Here is a 23,379-nt window from a genome sequence, read left to right on the forward strand (position 1 = left end):
CACACACACAGAGAGACGCACAAAGACGCACACACAGAGGGACGCTCAAAGACACACACACACACACACAGAGGGACGCTCAAAGACACACACACACACAGAGGGACTCACAAAGACACACACACACACAGAGGGACGCACAAAGACACACACACACACAGAGGGACGCACAAAGACACACACACAGAGGGACGCACAAAGACACACACACACACACAGAGACGCACAAAGACACACACACACACACAGAGGGACGCTCAAAGACACACACACACACAGAGGGACGCTCAAAGACACACACACACACACAGAGGGGCGCTTAAAGACACACACACAGAGGGACGCACAAAGACACAAACACACACAGAGGGACGCACAAAGACACACACACACACAGAGGGACGCTCAAAGACACACACACACACACACACACAGAGGGACGCACAAAGACACACACACACACACAGAGGGACGCTCAAAGACACACACACACACAGAGGGACGCACAAAGACACACACACACACAGAGGGACGCACAAAGACACACACACTCAGAGGGACGCTCAAAGACACACACACACAGAGGGACGCACAAAGACACACACACAGAGGGACGCTCAAAGACACACACACACACACACACAGAGACGCACAAAGACACACACACACACACAGAGGAACGCACAAAGACCCACACACAGAGACGCACAAAGACACACACACACAGAGGGACGCTCAAAGACACACACACATACATGGAACTCAGTTCTACTGTATACAGCAGACTTGGCTGGAATGGTGGATTAATGAGGCTGAGAGAGAGAGAGAGAGAGAGAGAGAGAGAGAGAGAGAGAGAGAGAGAGAGAGAGAGAGAGAGAGAGAGAGAGAGAGAGAGAGAGAGAGAGAGAGAGATGCTTATGTTAACACTGCACAAGGCTGTGTGTGTGTGTATCTCTATGTGTGTGTCTGTGTACAGTATTGATGCGTTCCATTTGTCTGTGTGTGTATCTCTGAATGTGTGCATTTCTTTGTCTCTGTGTGCGTCAATCTGTGTGCATCTCTGTATGTATGTACAGTTGCAGTTGGAAGTTTACATACACCTTAGCCAACTACATTTAAACTACATTTTTCACAATTCCTGACATTTAATCAGAGTAAAAATTCCCTGTCTTAGATCAGTTAGGATCACCACCTTACTTTTAGAATGTGAAATGTCAGAATAATAGTTGAGAGAATTATTTATTTCAGCTTTTATTTCTTTCATCACATTCCCAGTGGGTCAGAAGTTTACATACACTCAATTAGTATTTGGTAGCATTGCCTTTAAATTGTTTAACTTGGGTCAAAAGTTTAGGGCTTTGTGGGCATTGTGATGGCCACTCAAATTCCTTGACTTTGTTGTCCTTAAGCCATTTTGACACAAGTTTGGAAGTATGCTTGGGGTCATTGTCCATTTGAAAGACCCATTTGCGACCAAGCTTTAGCTTCCTGACTGATGTCTTGAGATGTTGCTTCAATATATCCACATAATTTTCCTTCCTCATGAGGCCATCTATTTTGTGAAGTGCACCAGTCCCTCCAGCAGCAAAGCACCCCCACAACATGATGCTGCCACCCCCGTGCATCACGGTTGGGATGGTGTTCTTCGGCTTGCATGCCAGCCCCTTTTTCCTCCAAACATAACGATGGTCATTATGGCTAAACAGTTCTATTTTTGTTTCATCAAACCAGAGGACATTTGTACGAAAAGTACGGAAAAAAAAGTACGATCTTCGTCCCCATGTGCAGTTGCAAACCGTAGTCTGGCTTTTTAAAGGCGGTTTTGGAGCAGTGGCTTCTTCCCTGCTGAGCGGCCTTTCAGGTTGTATCGATATAGGACTCGTTTTACTGTGGATATAGATACTTTTGTACCTGTTTCCTCCAGCATCTTCACAAGGTCCTTTGCTGTTGTTGTGGGATTGATTTGCACTTTTCGCACCAAAGTAAGTTCATCTCTAGGAGACAGAACACGTCTCCTTCCTGAGGGGTATGACGGCTGCGTGGTCCCATGGTGTTTATACTTGCGTACTATTGTTTGTACAGATGAACGTGGTACCTTCAGGTGTTTAGAAATTACTCCCAAGGAGGAACCAGACTTGTGGAGGTCTACAATTTTTTTTCTGAGGCCTTGGCTGATTTCTTTTGATTTTCCCATGATGTCAAGCAAAGAGGCACTGAGTTTGAAGGTAGGTCTTGAAATACATCCACAGGTACACCTCCAATTGACTCAAATGATGTCAATCAGCCGATCAGAAGCTTCTAAAGACATGACATCATTTTATGGAATATTCCAAGCTGTTTAAAGGCACATTCAACTTTATGTGTGTATGTATGTATGTATGTATGTATGTATGTATGTATGTATGTATGTGTATTTGTGTGAGCCAATAGAAGACATTCCTGTTCATATGCTAGCAGTGTGGGCTGAAGCAGGCTCACAGTGTGGGAGGCAGTGTGGGCTGAAGCAGGCTCACAGTGTGGGAGGCAGTGTGGGCTGAAGCAGGCTCAGAGTGTGGGAGGCAGTGTGGGCACCAACCTGAAATTAATAAGGAGACTACAGGAAACGCCACACAAAGCCAAGAAATAGAGGTGTGTGTGGGTTTGTCCAGCCAAAATAACACAGACAGTGAGCAGATCATTCAGGGCAGAGGAAACAGGTGGGGCTGTGTGTGTGTGTGTGTGTGTGTGTGTGTGTGTGTGTGTGTGTGTGTGTGTGTGTGTGTGTGTGTGTGTGTGTGTGTGTGTGTGTGTGTGTGTGTGTGTGTGTGTGTGTGTGTGTGTGTGTGTGTGTGTGTGTGTGTGTGTGTGTGTGTGTGTGTTAGTATATAGGGCCGGGACGATACCAGTATTGCGATACCTGTTAATATCTTGGCAAGGAAACAAAACAAAGTGGATTTAACTTCTTTATGAAAACAAGCACCTTTCTGTTGTCCTCCATAGTCACATTCTATTTATTTTCCAAGGTATAGAACACAATATTTTCCATACAGCACGTTTTTAAAGGACCAAAGAGTATGTTCTGCTTTGTGTTTCCATTTTTGCCATGGAAACAATATCATCACAACCCTACTAGTATATGAGTTGGCTCTGACTCAACCTAACCTGGAGCAGATGGACAACCAAAATAACACCCTGGGGACCCCTAACCACAGGTGTACCCAGCTGACCACAGGTGTACCCAGCTGACCACAGGTGTACCCAGCTATCCACAGGTGTCCCCAGCTGACCACAGGTGTACAGCCATTCATTTATCCAGGATGAATAATGTCACATCGTATTGGTCCTGTAGACCTATTTGTAAACAAACACAATCTGCCTCAGATAAATACATATTTATCTTTGATATGATGGCCAGATAGAAAAGTCGAATGTTGGATCATGAACCTAAATGTTGGATTCAGCTTCCCCATGATGGTGATGGTCTCTACTATAAAGTATAATAAATTATATTATATGACTATAGCATATTCATTGTCTCTGTATGTTGACACAAAGACATACAAAGACAAAATGAAAGAGACAGTAAGAGAGAGAGAGGGACAGAAAACAAAATAAAAGAGACAGTAAGAGAGAGAGAGGGACAGAAAACAAAATTAAAGAGACAGTAAGAGAGAGAGAGGGACAGAGAGACAGAAGCTAGGTTCCCATCCATTTGTCAAAAGATTTCCAAGCAAATATTCTAATATTCGGACAAAAAAAGGAATTATAATCCACTGGTCTAATGTAATTTGTTTGATCAACATTTAGGAAAGGTTCCCGACAATGCTCTGTTTCCATCAGGCCTGTTTTCAGTTTTTTATCTGATATGTACAGTTCTTTACTCAAATAAACATGGAAACAGAGAAATGAACAGAGATAATAACAGGAGAGAGAGAGAGAGAGAGAGAGAGAGAGAGAGAGAGAGAGAGAGAGAGAGAGAGGCTCATATTGAGGAAGGTTAAGGGACACCTCTTCTGACTGGGACAGGCTTCCTGATGCCCTTTAAATCCTTTTAGGAAGCAGAGATTACTTTTTCTACAGCTCGCCTACACAGCAAGCAACACACACCACACACCAAACAAACACCAACACACAGATAAATGCTCCTTCAGACTCAATGCAATGCATGCACCAACCCCCACACATACACACAACCCCCTAAACACACACACACACACACACACACACACACACACACACACACACACACACACACACACACACACACAAATTCTCAGCTCGGAGCAAGTGTTGGGAGAGTGACAGAGGCAAGGCATGTCTGCTGACGAAGCAGAGAAAGGGTTGGATGAGTCAGTGTACTGAGGTAGGTAGACTGGGGCAGGAGCAGCCTCGTTCACATGGCCATCCAGCACCATGCTCTGTCCTAGACCAATGACTCACATCATCTATCTATTCCTCTTCATCACAAAGGACTCAGGGCTCTATGTAGCTCTCCATCAATCAACAAGTTCAGTTTCATGAAGCATCCTTGAATGGATTGGATCAGATTAGATGCATGTCTGGTTGGGTTGAATTGAATTTCAGCTCAGTTAAAATCAGATTTGGGATCGAAATTCAACATGTATAAATCAGGAAATTAGGACTTTTTTAATTAGTATGTTTTTCAGTGAACCTTTTCAATCCATGATCAGAATGTCCTATTCATTCTCGACTGAGTAAAGATGAATTTACATAGTCCCTGAAACATGATGGTATTTCATCTCTGTCGGTTATACTCCGCACCTGGGTTGTGTTCATAATTGCACACTGTCATTAAGCGTTTTGCATTGGAAATGAAAATCAGCATTTCTTATTGGACAAGTCCAGCTAGTCCCTCACTATTTCAGTCAGTTTTCTTCAGTTTGGTGCCTAATGAACACAACCCTGATTTTGAGCAAAATAAGTATATTGGTTCGTGTTAAGACACACTGGTCCAGAGACACCTAATCTTTGGCTCATTAGGCCGTCTAAGAACATAATCACCTAGGATGCTGATCTCCCCAACGTAATTACACATTTCCCCGTGCCTTGGACTTCATTTGAGGAATACGCTGCTCCTCATTACTGCCAAAGATGGGTCAGTACGACAACACAGCGATACATACCAGTCTATGATATTGGTAGCATTTTATATTGAGTTGACCTGTGTAGTCCAGAGGCCGTAACCTGAGGGCCTTTGCTCCTCTAGGAGCTAAAATTAGTAGGTAAAGTAAGTGCCACCTGTGTAGTAATGAGGTAGTTACACTAGTAACAACCTTAGGGTACATAGTAGTATGTAGTAACTGGCTGTCTAAGCCAACACAAAGATACATGAGGATCTACCTCTATTTTAACTGTCGTTTGAAGTACTGTATGACATCACAGTGTATGTGTTTCTACATACAATAATGTTAAATAAACCTAAACGTAAATGATGAACTCCACGAGAAAATAGAGAGCCTTTTCAGTGACGTTGTTTCATAATGGAGTGGCGGCCATCTTGTTGGGCGTGGTGGTGGAGTCATGGTTCTCACCGTGTGACAAGGAGTTAGACTGCCTAATCTCCCCGGAACACCTTAAATAGACCAGTAGCGTGATTACTAAGGGAACTGGCCACGCGCTACACCGCTAAACACTAAACTACCTACTAGCATAGGGAAGCTAGCATGTGAAGCTACGCCAAACCTGCCATTGCGTGAGCTCAACTATACCTGCTTTCAACACGTTCACTGCTTTCACTCAAGGTTGAACAACTTACACTGTGAGTAGCTCCTAAGCCGAGCCAGACATGGTCGATAACAAAGACAATCTAGTCACAGTTCAATTGAGAAACCAACGCTACCCGTATTACACCCTATTGACCTGTCAACCAAAATATACAGCAGTTACACAGTAGACAAGCAATAAGTAGGCTACTGCTGTATTTTCCCATCAGAATACTGTTTGACAGTGAGCTTTGATTCGCTGAACTGAATGAAATTCTGTGCAGTTCTTCCATTAATATAATTGAATGACCCCATAAACCATCTGTTCTTGGGAACTGAATGTAAGTGATGTATGTTAATTCAGCGTCAATGGGACACACTAGTAATAACACTCTATAACCTCATAGGAAGATGAGAAATTAAAGAGTATTTGGTCCCTATGACCACACACACACACACACACACACACACACACACACACGCCCCTCTTAGATTACAGAGTCAAGTGGCAGCCTTTTGAAGTGTAAATGTCGCTCAATAATGAGATGGCCATTTAAATGGCATTCATTTAGCCTTATTAACCTAGCCCCACAATGGCTTAGAGTTAGACTACAGGGCAGCTAGGAGGCTAGGGAAAGCTAAACGCCTCAACCACAAACCACTCCCTCAAAGGTCAAACACGTGCAGCAGTCATGACCACCAAGACCGTGACCAACGTTCAGGTTTACTTATGGTAAGAGGGGTACCTTTAAACAGGGTGTCAATATTTGTGTCCTGATTACAATTGGAAGATATAGAAACCAAATTGACTGCAGATGTGTTTTTATATAGCCAGTGAGTGACTGAACAACATGGAGTGTACAGAAGACTGTAGCCCTAACCCACCTACTGTAACAATGGAAACGGCTGACATCCTTGTATGGTTTGTGTACCTTTCAGCAGAACTGTTTCTATTTTAGCAGTAGTGAAAGCTGTGCTGGTCTTACCTCACCAAGATGAGGTGTGGGGTTGAAGCCACACAGGTTGCACACACTCTTCTTGCACTCGGTGCAGTTGCTGTAGTTAGGGGGGTCTGCTGATCCAACGTTCATCTCCACCTTACACAGAGGGCAGTTTTCCTGGGCCCCCGAGCCTGTGGCCGTAGTAAGCTGCTCCCCCACTTTCAGAGGCTCCACGGAGGGATCTGCCTCTATGGACTTTTGGTCCTTCAGCAGGGAGACGGCACGTTTGGGGGCCTTCTTGGAGGCAGGTGGGGTGTCAGGGCTGTCTGAGTCGGGGGGGGACCCGGGAGCGGAGAAGGGGGAGTCCGGGGGAGAACCGAGGGGAGAACCAGGGGCAGAGAAGGGGGAGTCTGGGGGAGAGCCGGCAGGAGAACCGGCAGGAGAATCGGCAGGAGAACCAGCTTTCTCATCCACAGAGTCCACAGAGTCGGTGGTCATGAGGTTGGTGGCCGAGCTCAAGATAGACGAGCCAAAGCCAAACATCTGGGAGGCAGCCGCCGGGGGCTTGGCTGTCTCAGTAAAACCACCGAACCCGCTGAACATCTTTCCCGTCACCGACTCTGCTGTTTTTTGGGTACCAGCAGCGGCTTTGGCCCGATCAGGTTTGGCTGATCCAGTGAACCCACCAAAGCCACTGAACATTGTTCCCGTGATGGACTCGGCCGCCTGGGAGGCAGCGGCTGGAGGCTTGGCCACATCGGTGAGCCCCCCTAGGCTGATGCCCCCCAGGCCCCCGAAGAAGCTGGACTCCTGTTTACCTTTGGCCGGTGAGGGCTGGGGGCTGCCTTTCGGGGAAGATGGGCCGGGGGATTTCTGTTTGGGCGTGGTTGGAGGGGTTAAGCCTCTGTCGGAGATGCTCTGCTGCTTAATCAGTAGATTGGGCTTCTTGCCATCTTTGCCAGGGTCTTTCCTTGAGGGTGAAGGAGGGGCAGAGCCCTTGCCCATCATAGGAGGGTCATCCATACCCCCCATAGCCCTCTGCATCTGGCAGTTGAGACACAGCCACTCTTTACCCTGAAAAGATACAAAACATGGTCAGACACACATACGACACACACATATACACACATGTACTGTATGGCCGGGACAGTACCAGTATCGCGATACTCATTAGTAACATGGCAAGGAAACAAAACACAAAGCGGATTTAACTTCTTTAGGAAAACAGCCCAAATGTTGGAAACAAACACCATTATGTTGTCACCCATAGTGACATTTATTTAATTTCCAAGTTATAGCGCACAATATTTTACATACAGCAGGTTTTTAAAGGACCAAACAGTATGTTCTGCTTTGTATTTTTTTATATTATATATATATTTGCCATGAAAAAAATATTGCGATATCACATTCCAATATCACAGCCCTAATGTAGTGTATATACAGGTACACACACACACACACATGCACACACACAATGACACACACATGCACACACACACACACACACACACACACACACACACACACACACACACACACACACACACACACACACAATCCTTTCCTTTAAGTGAAACATCACAGTAATTCAGAGAAAAAAAACAACTTAATTAGTCAATCTCAATAACATGATTCTCTTTTCACACTGTAAATTGTTTTTCGCTCAGTTCTTGAGGGATTTAAAAGCAAATTGAATGATTTATACTAATTACGTGTTGCAGTAACGGGAGCTGTATTTGCAGATCGTGGCAATTTGCAGAACCACCATTAAATGTACTATTTGACAAGGCTGCATTACAAATGGAATATTTCTCTACTTTCAGGCAAAAAATCATGATTACAAACCATTGTATTTGTTTAATTTGAGATGTTTATTGGTTGAGTCATTCTTAAAATATAAGAAAAGTACTCTGATGAAAGTAGATGCATTTCATGGTTAGTTAGAAATGGGAAACAACTGTGTTGATGCATCTGTAACACTTTATAAATACATCATTAGATATTCATACTGATTTCCTACATGATACATACTGTATGTTTGTTCTAAAGATGGAGTTTCGTCACATATCCTGACAACTAGCTTAGCTACAGTGTAATGTTTTTGTTCACTACACAGGACATGGCCTTGGTTACCATTGTCTACAACAAGAAACCCTACAAAAGAGGACAATATTGACATGGTTATTATCAGTATCTTCTTGCATAGAACAACACTCACATTTCCATTCCCTCTTTGTGATTACCATGCTCAATAATTCTACCCCCAGAAAAAGAGATGCAAAATATGACCACTTTGTGATTCTGCTGTTTTATCTGATAGCGTGTGCAAAGATATTATTTTTTGAGAGGGGCACTGATGACCAAATCTTTGAATTCATTATTTGTATTGTATTCTCTGTATATCTATAATAAATACATTATATGGATAAGTATCAGATCACCTGCCCCCCTCAGTTTCAACAGGCATCATGCCTCGGGGGTGCATGGCTCGTGTGGTTGGTTACTGAAACCTGACGTTGGCCGGCGGTTGGAGGCTTCCTGTGCCCATGACATGAGTCACCTTGATAGCTTCCCCACTGTCCATATGGCCCCTCTGTTCCTCAAGCTGTGTGGCGTTAATATGGGGGGCATTTCCAGAGCTAGGCCTGACTGCATGGGCATCTCTGGAACGCTAAATGCTTAAAGGCTAATGCTAAAAAGGCTAATGCTGAAAAGGCTCATGCTAAAAATGCTAATGCTAAAAATGCTAATGCTAAAAATGCTCATGCTTAAAAACTATCGCTCGGCTTCTTTAGATATGAGAATTAACTGTTGGTTTAGATTGATTCACCTTTTTATGTATATTTTGTACCGTAATGGTGTACTGTGCTTCTCTTGTGAAGTTGAAATGTAATTTAGACATGCTGGGTGAATTTTGTACTAATAAACAGAAACAGAAACAGAAAACTGAAACTAATTCAAGGCATACGTTGGTTGTTGTATCTATGCAACGACACTGGCAGTAGACATTTAATTGAATTAAGTGTCTGATACATCTGAGACAGAATGTGATGTGAAAAAACACCATATAATAGACCCTCAGTCAGCACAAACTACAGTACAAATACATTTTAAGGGTAAGTGAGAGAGCGAGAGAGAGAGAGGAACAGCGACAAAGGAAGTGTGGGAAAATGGAAATACGGTGGAGAGAGAGAGAAAGGGTAGTATAAATATATACCAGAGAACAGGAGAAAGAGAGAGAGGAAGAAAGCAAGCTAGAGAGAGAGGGCATTCTCTTACCTCTGAGTCGGGAGGGCTGAATCCACATAGGCTGCACACCTGGTTCTTACACATGGTACAGTTGCTGAAGTTGGGCGGCTCCTTGGAGCCCACGTTGAGCTGGGTACTCTTGCACAGCGGACACAGCCCACCTCCAGGTGGTTTACCAGGGCCTTGTGGACCAGGGAGACCCCCAGCTTTAACTGGCCCGCCTGGCTGTGCACCGGGGCCAGGGGGTCCTTGCTGCCCAGGGGGCCCTAGACCGGGGCCAGGGGGTCTAGGTCCTTGCTGCCCAGGGGGGACTTGACCAGGTGGTCTGGGCCCTTGCTGCCCAGGGGGCCCTTGTCCGGAGACAGGGGGTCTGGGTCCTTGCTGGCCAGGGGGTCCTTGACCAGGCGGTCTGGGCCCTTGCTGCCCGGGGGGTCTGGGCCCTTGTCCGGGGCCAGGGGTTCTGGGCCCTTGCTGCCCAGGGGGTCCTTGACCAGTGGGTCTGGGCCCTTGCTGCCCAGGGGGTCTGGGCCCTTGTCCGGGGCCAGGGGTTCTGGGCCCTTGCTGCCCAAGGGGTCCTTGACCAGTGGGTCTGGGCCCTTGCTGCCCAGGGGGTCTGGGCCCTTGTCCGGGGCCAGTGGGTCTTGGCCCCCCCTGCTGGGGGCCCTTGCTGCCTGGCCCTGGGGGCCCACCTTGGAGCTTCTCTCCAGGCTTTTCTTCCTTGTCAAACAGGCCAAATGAGGGCATGTTGACCCCGGAGCCCATGGAGGTGACCTCGGAGGACATTGAGGACATTCCAGAGGACACCTGGGAGGTCATGGACGAGACAGCGTTAAGCGGGTTGGCCCCACTCAGGAAGCTGGAGCCAAACATGCCTGTTTTCTTCTCTGGGTCCTTAGGCTCCTGCCTGAATCGGGACTCTAAGAGGCTGAGGGACGAGGGACTGCGGCCAGGGGCCGGCCTGCCAGTGGGGCCCTCTCCAAACGCGTCTACGGTGCGACTCTTGCTAAGCCGAACAGAGGGTCCAACTCCTGGCTGCTGGGGCCGCTGCTGAACATCTGCCTCCGAGGGCCTGAGAGAGAGAGTGTGAGAAAGAAAGAAAGAAACAAACAAAGAAGAGTCATTTGGCAGTACAAATGGAAATAGATGGTGTGTATACATTTCAGTACTCTGTAACTTCCTTTCATTCCCTCCTTTCCTTAATCTGTACTGATGTGACAGAGCTGGATAGGTGAAAGCAAATTGCCATAGGCTTCCACCATGTTGTTGCATTTTCAGATCAGCGAAGAGGAAGGAGAGGAGACAAGGAGGGGAAGCTACTTTACACTATCAAATGGCTGATATTTGCCGGTTGCCAAACTTAGAGATGAGACTAATTAAACACTCATGATCACCATCGCCGCAGAAGAGCTCCTAAATACATCATTCAACACACATACAGACACATATGTATCCCAGATAAACAGATCTTCCAAAGAACCAAATCATTAAGAATGATAATTGTTATATGACAACTCATCACTCAAATTCTACAGACATCTCAACAATCTGGTATGATGTGTTGTAATAACATAGCCTACTTAACTACAAGGCCTGCATGAGGTGTGGCTCTTTGGGGGTATTGAGCAATACTGTAGGCTAAATGCTCAATGATGAAATGCACTTAAGCCTCTGCTCGACACAACAAGCTAACCTTTCACCCCAAAGCCATTGGACATAGGCCTATCATCGGCACAGCGAGCACAAAGCAAGCATACTACCAGCCCTAGGCTAGTGCTGATGGGAAAGTGAATAGCTCTGAATGACATCTACAGTTGAGAGATCATGGAGATATAGGAGAGAGAGTGAGAGACAGCTCAATGGAGTAAGATGAGATGGCCTTATTAGATCGAGCTGTGAGGCGGGATAGACAGCCTAGCCTACACTGCTGTCAGGTGCAACCCTGCTACTCATCAACTGAGATTGAACCTATCACGTAGATGATAGATAGATCAATGCCGAGCACGAAATAAGATCCAGCGGTTCAGGTTTGGAACAGTGAAGCGTCATTGTGAATTTGACCTGAAGGTAAAGCATGAATTACAGAGAAAAATAGCTTCCTATTTGAGGCCAACAGACCATAAGCTAATTGGTGTTTAAAAGGAAAACTCCACCCAAAAACTATCTTTTGGTATTTGTTTCATTAGTCCATTGTTGACATAGACCCAACATATTTTGTTTGTCAGAGTTTTCAAGTTATGTAACATTCAAAATACAGAAATTATGCAAAACGCAGCATCATATGATGCAAAATACATAATATGTGGATGATTTCTGTACTTTGAAAGTTACATATCTTGAAAAAACTTGATTGCTGACAAGCAAAAAATGTTGGCAATATGTCAACAATGGACTAATGAAACAAATACCAAAAGATCGTTTTTGGGTGGAGTTTTCCTTTATGTGTCAAAAACAGCCCGCCAGTTCTGCTATTGGCAACTGTTGGTTTCAGCACCATGGAAAGCAACTAGCTCACAGACAGACCGCTCATCCACTTGGCTAATGCGCTTCCTTCCACAAGATGTTCGATATCTTTCCATTTACAAAATGAAATTCAAAACCCACTTTCAAGATGCAATAAGGGGAAATCAATGACTGTGATGACATTTGCGATCGCTGTTCTATATATAGCCACATTAATATGTATGTATCCCCTCCCCCTATTCTGGCTTGGGTAATAATAACTGTTCTCACCAACAGAGCGAATTGGTGATAAGGAATTTGTGATAACGTGTATCGTGTGCCAATGTATATGTTAATGATATACTGGTGGGAATTGTTGGTCAATAGGGGACACACAGCCAGCGTCGGCCTGAATATCGACTCTTGACATATATTTGCAATAGAAGCTATGTAAATACGAGTAGGTTATGATATATAATTGACAACATTGGAATGGTGATATACAATGTTGGCACCGTGAGTGGAGAGGCTATTTGTTTGGGATGATAGCGTCCTTCGTGGGGAAAAATACAGTGGCTTGACAGAGTAATTTTTACCCAGGAGGCATTTCGTTTCTTTACAAACCCTGGTGTCTTACCACCGATTTTACAGCGGCTATCCTTTGATAATGGCACAATTAAACGATTTAGGCAGTAATTCGCATGCAAATAATTGTTACAAGAGATTATTTCAGTATCATACCATTTAGTGCATTCTAATATTTGATCTGATGCGGTATTGTGAACGAACTGACAAATTGTCCAGCATTTTACCAGATGCTTTAAATTAATAAATTAAGCGAATTAACAATTTATGGTAAAAACAGCATTGGTCTCAATGCTTCAAGACTATCTTTGTAAATGTCAATAACAATAACCACCTATCCCATTTTTGAATGGTATCATCTATCCCCATGGTAAATGTGAATGGGTGTGAACATGCATTCTCCTTTCCTGTGCATTCATAGTGATACACTGCTGACAAGCTGCAGTGCTCTGCCTAATCAAAACACGGCACAAACACACGCCTTTCGTTCTCTTTCATGAATAGGCCCGATAAATGACGGGGTACGGAGAGGAGTGGACATTTTAAAGTGCACAAAAATGCCAGTAAAATCCTGCCTTCGAGCGGGCGCGCCCCCGGGCTTGTTGGCTTGCGCCCTTGACATAGCCGCGGCGAGTTGCTTTCTGTCATCCTCGCTGAGTTGGCTCAGGTCCACCTGTGCCCCCGTGGAGGTCCGAATGAAGCCTCCTTTCCCGTCCGGTGCGAGCCCCTCCGGTAATCCAGAAAGCACCCCTTCGCCGCCTTCGAGGCTCGCTTCGTTCCCCATGATGGCCCCCTCCCGCCGCCCCCCGTTTCGATTTCGACGCGACGCTCTGCGTTTCTAGCTCCAAAGAACGTGGTGAAAAGCGGTGAAAACGGCCCCCCTCGACTCTGCGTGCATCTCAAATTATTTCTCCATCTTTACATCGCCCTCTCCCTCGTTCTCTCAGTTCTGTGTTGATATCGCGCATCTCTTCTGTCGATGGACGACGGTTCTCCGTGCGGGTCTGTCTTCAGTTCTATCCTACTACACCACATCCTCTCCCTCTCTCCCTGCGCTCTCAAACGCGCATGTTCCGCATCTGACAGGTGACAGAAGACTTCACTGAAGGAAAATATGTAGGCTTTAAAGGGATCAACGTTAACCGTTAAAAACATAAAGTGTAGGCTACAGAAGAGCTCTTGTTAGTTCAAAGGGGCAAGTGTATTTCCCTTTACTCATGTGTAACCTTTACAACAATGACACGACCTAAGCTGCTGGCTATTGATTTCTGTAATACATGACGTCCTGGTGACATTTAGGCTATTATGTAAATATCACGATGATCATGTAATCTCAAGGTAGGCCTACAATGAGTGGGTTCAAGTGTTTAGGCATCACACATCCAGATGTATACACACACACACACACCTAAATGCCAGTGATATGCCATTATAGCATTGTAGTGCTCTGGGTCAAGTGTGCAGGTGTGCATGCTTTTGTTCCAGCCAAAACACCTCTTCAATATATTATCACGATTTTGATTGATTTAATTGAAACTACACCCCGCAAATCATGTAGTTCTCCACTCCCGGACTGGCAGCATACAACCCTGCATCCCACTGCTGGCTTGCTTCTGATGCTAAGCAGAGTTGGTCCTGGTCGGTCCCTGGATGGGAGACCAGATGCTGCTGGAACTAGTGTTGGAGGGCCAGTAGGAGGCACCCTTTCCTCTGGTCTAAAAAAATATTAGATTGTGTAGGGTGCTGTCTTTTGGATGTGATGTTAAACAGGTGTCCTGACTCTTTGTGGTCACTAAAGAGCCCAGGGCACTTTTTGGAAGAGTAGGGGTGTTAACCCTGGCATGCTGGCTAAATTCCCAATCTGGAACTCACACCTGATCATCCCCAGTTTACAATTGGCTCATTCATAATTATTCCCCAGGTTGTTGCTGAGAATGTGTTCTCAGTCAACTTACCTGATTTAATAAAATAAAATAAAGTTGGTGAACATGGATGAGACTTCATTTCCCAGAGTGCATCACTATGGCTGGATCTGTTTATCTGCACTGAACCTCAATTAGCTGCTTTTTCCTCATACTGTATCCTTGACACTATTCAATAAAATCCTATTACCAGGTCTTTGTGGTGTTCTGGTACAATTTGGATTCATGTACCAAGCCGAATACTGTTTATAGTTTGGACATTCATGTAGCATGTAGCATGTAGCTAATCCTGGAAAAATGGAAACAGTTTTTGATTGAATAGGGCCCCTTGTAACTTGACTGATACACTAATACGCGTAAACAGTTTGGTATTTACTCCACGTAAACAGTTTGGAATTTACTCCACGTAAACAGTTTGGTATTTACTCCATGTAAACAGTTTGGTATTTACTCCACGTAAACAGTTTGGTATTTACTCCACGTAAACAGTTTGGAATTTACTCCATGTAAACAGTTTGGTATTTACTCCACGTAAACAGTTTGGAATTTACTCCATGTAAACAGTTTGGTATTTACTCCACGTAAACAGTTTGGAATTTACTCCATGTAAACAGTTTGGTATTTACTCCACGTAAACAGTTTGGAATTTACTCCATGTAAACAGTTTGGTATTTACTCCACGTAAACAGTTTGGTATTTACTCCATGTAAACAGTTTGGTATTTACTCCACGTAAACAGTTTGGAATTTACTCCATGTAAACAGTTTGGTATTTACTCCACTCCATGTAAACAGTTTGGTATTTACTCCACTGTAAACAGTTTGGTATTTACTCCATGTAAACAGTTTGGTATTTACTCCATGTAAACAGTTTGGTATTTACTCCACGTAAACAGTTTGGTATTTACTCCATGTAAACAGTTTGGTATTTACTCCATGTAAACAGTTTGGTATTTACTCCATGTAAACAGTTTGGTATTTACTCCATGTAAACAGTTTGGTATTTACTCCATGTAAACAGTTTGGTATTTACTCCATGTAAACAGTTTGGTATTTACTCCATGTAAACAGTTTGGTATTTACTCCATGTAAACAGTTTGGTATTTACTCCACGTAAACAGTTTGGTATTTACTCCATGTAAACAGTTTGGTATTTACTCCATGTAAACAGTTTGGTATTTACTCCACGTAAACAGTTTGGTATTTACTCCATGTAAACAGTTTGGTATTTACTCCACGTAAACAGTTTGGTATTTACTCCATGTTTGGTATTTACTCCATGTAAACAGTTTGGTATTTACTCCATGTAAACAGTTTGGTATTTACTCCATGTAAACAGTTTGGTATTTACTCCATGTAAACAGTTTGGTATTTACTCCATGTAAACAGTTTGGTATTTACTCCATGTAAACAGTTTGGTATTTACTCATAAACAGTTTGTATTTACTCCACGTAAACAGTTTGGTATTTACTCCACGTAAACAGTTTGGTATTTACTCCATGTAAACAGTTTGGTATTTACTCCATGTAAACAGTTTGGTATTTACTCCATGTAAACAGTTTGGTATTTACTCCATGTAAACAGTTTGGTATTTACTCCATGTAAACAGTTTGGTATTTACTCCATGTAAACAGTTTGGTATTTACTCCACATAAACAGTTTGTATTTACTCCACGTAAACAGTTTGGTATTTACTCCACGTAAACAGTTTGGTATTTACTCCATGTAAACAGTTTGGTATTTACTCCATGTAAACAGTTTGGTATTTACTCCATGTAAACAGTTTGGTATTTACTCCATGTAAACAGTTTGGTATTTACTCCATGTAAACAGTTTGGTATTTACACCGAATGTATTAATGTACAAGCACATGTGTGAATTGGATTATAATTTTTTGCATATCCCACTCCCCCTGAGACAGGAATCAACCATTATTGACAGCAACCCTAGAGCAATTAGGGCACATCAGCAGTTTTCCCCTAGTCTGCTTGTGGATTTGAACCAGCAACCTTTCAGTTACTGGCCCAACACTCCTAACCGCTAGGCTACCTGCCAACCAAACATGATGCCTAGTTTATGGGGAAAATATAAAGCCATTCTTTTAATTCGTAACAGATTTATACATAATATTCTCAAAAAACACCCACAAGATGAAAACTATTCACACAGTTGTAGCTCAAGTGGAGTTCCACACTCACTTCCTCCACACACAGTGATTCTAATTCTGTATTTTAAGCAGGCACACCCTCCAGATCACTGGTTATGATATTATAGAGCGTCCACTGTGCTTTCCATCAGTGGGATGCGCTGTCATGTGACGGTCAGTGCTTATTCACAGCTTACAGAGCTCCAGGCTGGATATGTCCTCTGTGTACCCAGCTTTAGGCTCTCCCTCCCTGGGTAACGGCAGAGGAGAGGTCCTAGGGTGGGAGAGTCATTGCGGTGAGCAATTTCTCTACAGATATCTTGTTATTGGCTGTGTTTCAATCCAAAAGATCCCTCGGCCTAAATTCATTGCCCTCATGGATAGAAACAACTGGGTAGGTGTAATCACTAGATCCATCTAGTTCCCACCATGTTGCATTTCACCTATCCAGCCCTATCAGACCTGTGAAGGGGAGTGAACGAGGTCAGAGGGGAGGGAACATCCTCTTGGAATAAAACGCAGCCATTAACTTGTGTACTTGTGTTTATTATAGTATTGGATGGTCATTGTGTTTATTATAGTATTGGATGGTCATTGTGTTTATTATGGTATTGGATGGTCATTGTGTTTATTATAGTAGTGGATGGTCATTGTGTTTATTATAGTATTGGATGGTAATTGTGTTTATTATAGTAGTGGATGGTCATTGTGTTTATTATGGTATTGGATGGTCATTGTGTTTAGTATAGTAGTGGATGTTCATTGTGTTTATTATAGTAGTGGATGGTCATTGTGTTTATTATAGAAGTGGATGGTCATTGTGTTTATTATAGTAGTGGATGGTCATTGTGTTTATTATAGTATTGGATGGTAATTGTGTTTATTATAGAGTGGATGGTCATTGTGTTTATTATGGTATTGGATGGTCATTGTGTTTATTATAGTAGTGGATGTTCATTGTGTTTATTATAGAAGTGGATGGTCATTGTGTTTATTATAGTATTGGATGGTCATTGTGTTTATTATAGAAGTGGATGGTCATTGTGTTTATTATAGAAGTGGATGGTCATTGTGTTTATTATAGTATTGGATGGTCATTGTGTTTATTATAGAAGTGGATGGTCATTGTGTTTATTATAGCAGTGGATGGTCATTGTGTTTATTATAGCAGTGGATGGTCATTGTGTTTATTATAGAAGTGGATGGTCATTGTGTTTATTATAGTATTGGATGGTCATTGTGTTTATTATAGCAGTGGATGGTCATTGTGTTTATTATAGTAGTGGATGATCATTGTGTTTATTATAGTATTGGATGGTCATTGTGTTTATTATAGTATTGGACGGTCATTGTGTTTATTATGGTATTGGATAGTCATTGTGTTTATTATAGCAGTGGATGGTCATTGTGTTTATTATAGTATTGGATAATCATTGTGTTTTGTATGGGTATTAGTATAGCATTGTGTTTCAGTTGAACAGAACAGCCTTCTGCGTGTTTCAATTGTAAACATAGTAGGCAGTAGACTCCTCCTCTCTCAGTAGTGTCTCTCTCCTCTCTCTTGATCTTTCCATCACTTTCCCTTCTCCTCTCCATCGTGTCTCTCTCTCTCTCTCTCTCCCTTTCGTTTCCTCTATTCCTCCTCCTCCCCTATCCCTCTCTCTCTCTCTCTCTCTCTCTCTCTCTCTCTCTCTCTCTCTCTCTCTCTCTCTCTCTCTCTCTCTCTCTCTCTCTCTCTCTCTCCCTTTCGTTTCCTCTATTCCTCCTCCTCCCCTATCCCTCACTCATCCCCTCCCTCTCTCTCCCTCCCCCTCCATCCTCTCCCTGGTGGTGACAGTGTGTGTGTAGATGGAGGTGTGTTTTAGTCAGGCGCTGGGTGCTGTCTCCAGTGATAAACTATGGTATTGAACAGAGAGCCTTCCCCACACTGGGCTGGCCACTGGAGCGAGCCCTAATGGCCTCTAGTCTGTGGAGCGGAAACAGCCCATACGCGCTCACACACACATAAGCATGCAGACACTGGTGTACACACTCATATCCGTACACTGACGCACACTCATTTGCATACATGTATACACACTGTGTGTGTGTGTGTGTGTGTGTGTGTGTGTGTGTGTGTGCGCGCGTGCGTGCGTGTGTGTGTGTGTTTCTAAGCCAGGGAAGAATGTAATGGAATCTGGTAACCAGATCACACACACTGGGCTGTGTTCATTACATTTTAATACACACCTGAGGGCCAAATGTGACTCACTAGTCGCTCACAGTGAAACTAGTTTCATTTCAGTCTGAGCTCTCCAAAATAGATCCAGATGATTTGTACAATATTAATAGAAATGCCATAATATATATTTCACATAGTAAGGGATCAATATCAAATAGATTTCTCTTACCAAAAAACAAGACAAGAATAAATATGTAGTGATACAATTCCTATCACTGAAATCTTACAGTAAGTGTTCACTGAAATATGCAACCAGTGAACATCCAATCACCAGCCTCAATTCCAAGGCCAATCCCTCCCACTCTGCAGCAACAGGTGTCAGAATCAGAAAGTTCGTTTCATAAAGAGAGAGAAGCAGTCACATACCTTTGTCAGGGTGTATATCTTGTGTCTGTGTCCTCTACTATCCACTCTGAGAACAGGTTCCTCAGTGGTTTCTCAGTAGCACTAGCCCTGCGAGCGGAGTGATGTTTAACCAGAGGTTTATTAGTCCTGAACCCTTTCTATTCCCATTAGCGACCTGGCACACGCCTAACTCTGCCCTTAACACCAGATTCTTCTGACCGCTGACCAGAGAGAAGCCCTGAACTAAAAATATTCTTAAAGGTACAGTGTACTCTATCTCCTTCTCTCTTTCTCAAGACACACCTCATAATCCTCTTTACACTGAGAGATAGGCCAATCACAAACTATACTATAATCTGTTGTTGTACACCAGCAAAGTTCAGTCTGTCACTCAGACGACTCCGACTAGGGGTCAAATCTGGGGTCAAACACCACTGAACATCCCAACACGAGTAATACCGCTAGGGGGTATTTCAAGACATGTACACAACATGCATACTACTGCGTTCAAGCAGCTCGCTGTCAACAGATTACTGCATCTTTTCCTCTACAATGCCTAGACAGCCTTCTGGTTAAATAACGTATCTATCTAAACTCTTTGTTCCTTTCACACTTCATACTGCCAAACTGATTTACAGAGCTCTGGGTCCTATTTTTTAGGCACCAAACAAGAGAAAACAGAATGAAAAAGGGAAACTAACTTAAGCTTGTCCAAAACATTTTGCTACGGTGTGTCCTAATGAATATGACCCTGTTTTGGTGAAGTAGGATGACGTTGCCCCTAGACACTGACGCTCTACGGTTGGTTTTGCGTTTTCCTCATAATTGTCAAGGTAGGGTTGGAGAAGGGTAAGCTGATAGATCTGCAGATCAGGACATTCAGGCATTGTCTGTCAGGATTTGTTTTGGTGCTCTGACCTCACCAGGAGGGTGAGGCTGATTAATAAAGGACATCAGGTTCTTCTGTTCTTAATGGGATTGACAGGTCAGAGAAGTCCCTGGTCGCATTCCCCTGTTCGGATGTTGCATGCATCAACCAATGATTGCGGGTCATGTCGTCGACCATGTCATCGACTGCCAGATTACTATAACAAATGATATGCTTAGTTGATACATAAAATACTTATTAAGGCGTTGTAAGATCTGTCAGGCGTCAGCAACGCGTCTTAACCATTGGTTTCCCTTCCAATGATTAAGGGTCAGCAAGACCCATAGTCCATCATGACCCATAGAATTGGCTGATCCTAGATGGGGCAGTAATATACTTTTTACACTATTGAGATGAGCTATACTGTTTCAGCGTGGGTACACACCCACCATGGCTGCTGGAACCATGTTGGAAAGGGAAAGAAGTCAGCTCAGTACAGTTCAGGTAGGCATGAAGGTGTGAACAGGGTCTATCACTGCCTTTTATCTGTCTTCTCAATTCACTCACTCCACCAAATTTGCATTTAACCTTTATTTAACTAGGCAAGCCAGTTTAGAACAAAGTCTTATTTACAATGACGGCCTATGGACAGTGGGTTAACTGCCTTGTTCAGGGGCAGAACAACAGATTTTTTTACCTTGTCAGCTCTGGGATTCGATCGAGCAACCTTTCAGTTACAGGCCCAATGCCCTAACCACTAGGCTACCTGCTGCCCCAAATGCTCAAATGAACTCTCTCTTCCCATTCTCCTTCCTCTCATCGCCATCTCCTCCTTCTTGTCCCTTTCTCTCCTTCTCTCTAACCCCTCCTCTCTTCCTCTAACTGCAGAAGGATTCCTCAAATCAGTTAACATTTCCAGATGAATATGGTGATGTAGCAACACCATCGAATTATTCAACTGTAGTGAAGTGGGAGGAGTCCCTTGACAACTCACTGTCTAATCCTTCAGAGAGGGGGGGGGGGAGCAGACATACAGAGAGTTAGAGAGAGAGAGAGACAGAGAGAGAGAAACAGAGTGAGAGAGAGACACACAGAGAGAGAGAGAGAAACAGAGTGTGTGTGAGAGAGAGAGAGAGAGAGAGAGAGAGAGAGAGAGCGAGAGAAACAGAATGAGACAGAGAGACAGAGAGAGGGAGACAGAGAGAGACAGAGAGACAGAGAGAGAGACAGAGAGAGAAAGAGAGAAACAGAGAGAGGGAGACAGAGAAAGACAGAGAGAGAGAAAGAGAGAGAAACAGAGAGAGACAGAGAGAGAGAGAGAGAGACAGAGAGAAACAGAGTGAGACAGAGAGAGAAAGAGAGAGACAGAGAGAGACAGAGAGAGAAACAGAGAGAAAGACAGAGAGAAAGAGAGTGAGACAGAGAGACAGAGAGACAGAGAGAAACAGAGTGAGACAGAGAGAGAGAGAGAAAGACAGAGAGAAACAGAGTGAGACAGAGAGAGAAAGAGAGAGAAACAGAGTGAGACAGAGAGAGAGAGAGAAAGACAGAGAGAAACAGAGTGAGACAGAGAGAGAAAGAGAGAGAAACAGAGTGAGACAGAGAGAGAGAGAGAAAGACAGAGAGAAACAGAGTGAGACAGAGTGAGACAGAGAGAGAAAGAGAGAAACAGAGTGAGACAGAGAGAGACAGAGAGAAAGAGAGAGAGAAGAGAGAGTGAGACAGAGAGAGACAGAGAGAGAAAGAGAGAAACAGAGTGAGACAGAGAGAGAAACAGAGAAACAGAGTGAGACAGAGAGAGACAGAGAGAGAGAGAGAGAGAGAGCAAAAGGAAGAGAAAGGGGTTCCCTCCTTCATTTGTGCTCTCTCTCTCACACACCCCGTTGTGAATCCCTAGCAACACCTATTGTTAGGGATGTGCGTCACAGGTGGTGATGTCACTGTAACAAGGCCGGTCCACTTGGTACAGATTAGGAGGAGGAAGGTGGAGAGAAGGTGATTAGCCAGGCTTGTAATAGATGAGTCACACTGAAGGACACACACCCATACACACACAGGCAGTAAAAAACAAACATGCATACACACACACTCATACACACACAGACACACACGCAGACACACACGCATACAAACAAAGAAGGCAAAAACACACGCCTACGTACAGGTCTACATACTGTATATTAATTCAAAAACATTATAAACATTGGGGTAAACATTCAAGGTGAAAGACACCCCGAACACATTCAAAACAACATGGGTTTTGACCACAGCAAATAGAGGATTCTTTGAGTGCAGTAATCTCGCCAGGGCAAAACCAAACCATACAAACTACAAGGCAACTCAAGTCTCTGACACAACTTTCTCAAAATGAACTCCCCAAGCAGTTGTTCTGTAGCCTGGTCCCAGATCTGTTTGTGCTATCTTGCTATATCCTTGTCACTCATTGTCACACCAACAGGCATGTCCTTCCACTTAAAGGTCACCTTTGGGCACCAAAAACGGTCTAAGTCCGCCTCTTTCTCAATTTTCAAACCAAAATGGGGTGTGCCTTTGGTGGTTCATATGTGTCATTCTGGTGATTTGTGCCGTGACCGACGTAGCTAGTTCCTTAGCTAAGCTAGCCACTATAGCTAGCCTCCTCCAGTATGTGTTGATGCCATTTCACAGGATTTATTTTTTGGACGGAAGCTGTAGACATTGGTAGGAAATGGCACTTCTGTAGCCAAATATCTTTGTAATTTTGTTTTGTTTTTAAGCATTAAATGGCCTGCTATGATGGTTCATTGATCGGTTATACCGTTTAAAGTCATTTGTCGTCGTCCCCCCCCTCCAAGTCGACCTTTATAGCTGGAATACACATTAGGTTAGCAGCACCACTGTTTACCCCAACACATTTGTTTTTGTTTATGAAACAGGAGAGGAGCATCATGGTAAAAAAAAGTGCAATAAATACTTTGC

The 23,379-nt window shown here is 43.7% G+C and overlaps 1 protein-coding gene across 1 annotated transcript in view; it reads right to left on the bottom strand.

Moving 5' to 3' along the window:
• The window catches only part of LOC139396670 (protein piccolo-like), a gene marked incomplete at its 3' end in the record, with an annotated part of 36,796 nt that extends 23,093 nt beyond the window's left edge, over positions 1-13,703 (bottom strand). The window contains exons 1-3 of the mRNA XM_071143610.1: positions 13,495-13,703; positions 9,926-10,964; positions 6,689-7,717 (exon numbers count right to left, since the gene is read on the bottom strand). Of these exons, the coding sequence (XP_070999711.1) occupies positions 6,689-7,717; positions 9,926-10,964; positions 13,495-13,703 (2,277 nt within the window). The remainder of the gene's footprint in view (positions 1-6,688; positions 7,718-9,925; positions 10,965-13,494) is intronic.
• Between the last annotated feature and the right edge of the window lie 9,676 nt (positions 13,704-23,379).

This window comes from Oncorhynchus clarkii, unplaced genomic scaffold (assembly GCF_045791955.1).
Source record: "Oncorhynchus clarkii lewisi isolate Uvic-CL-2024 unplaced genomic scaffold, UVic_Ocla_1.0 unplaced_contig_2413_pilon_pilon, whole genome shotgun sequence".
Classification (NCBI taxonomy): domain Eukaryota; kingdom Metazoa; phylum Chordata; class Actinopteri; order Salmoniformes; family Salmonidae; genus Oncorhynchus; species Oncorhynchus clarkii.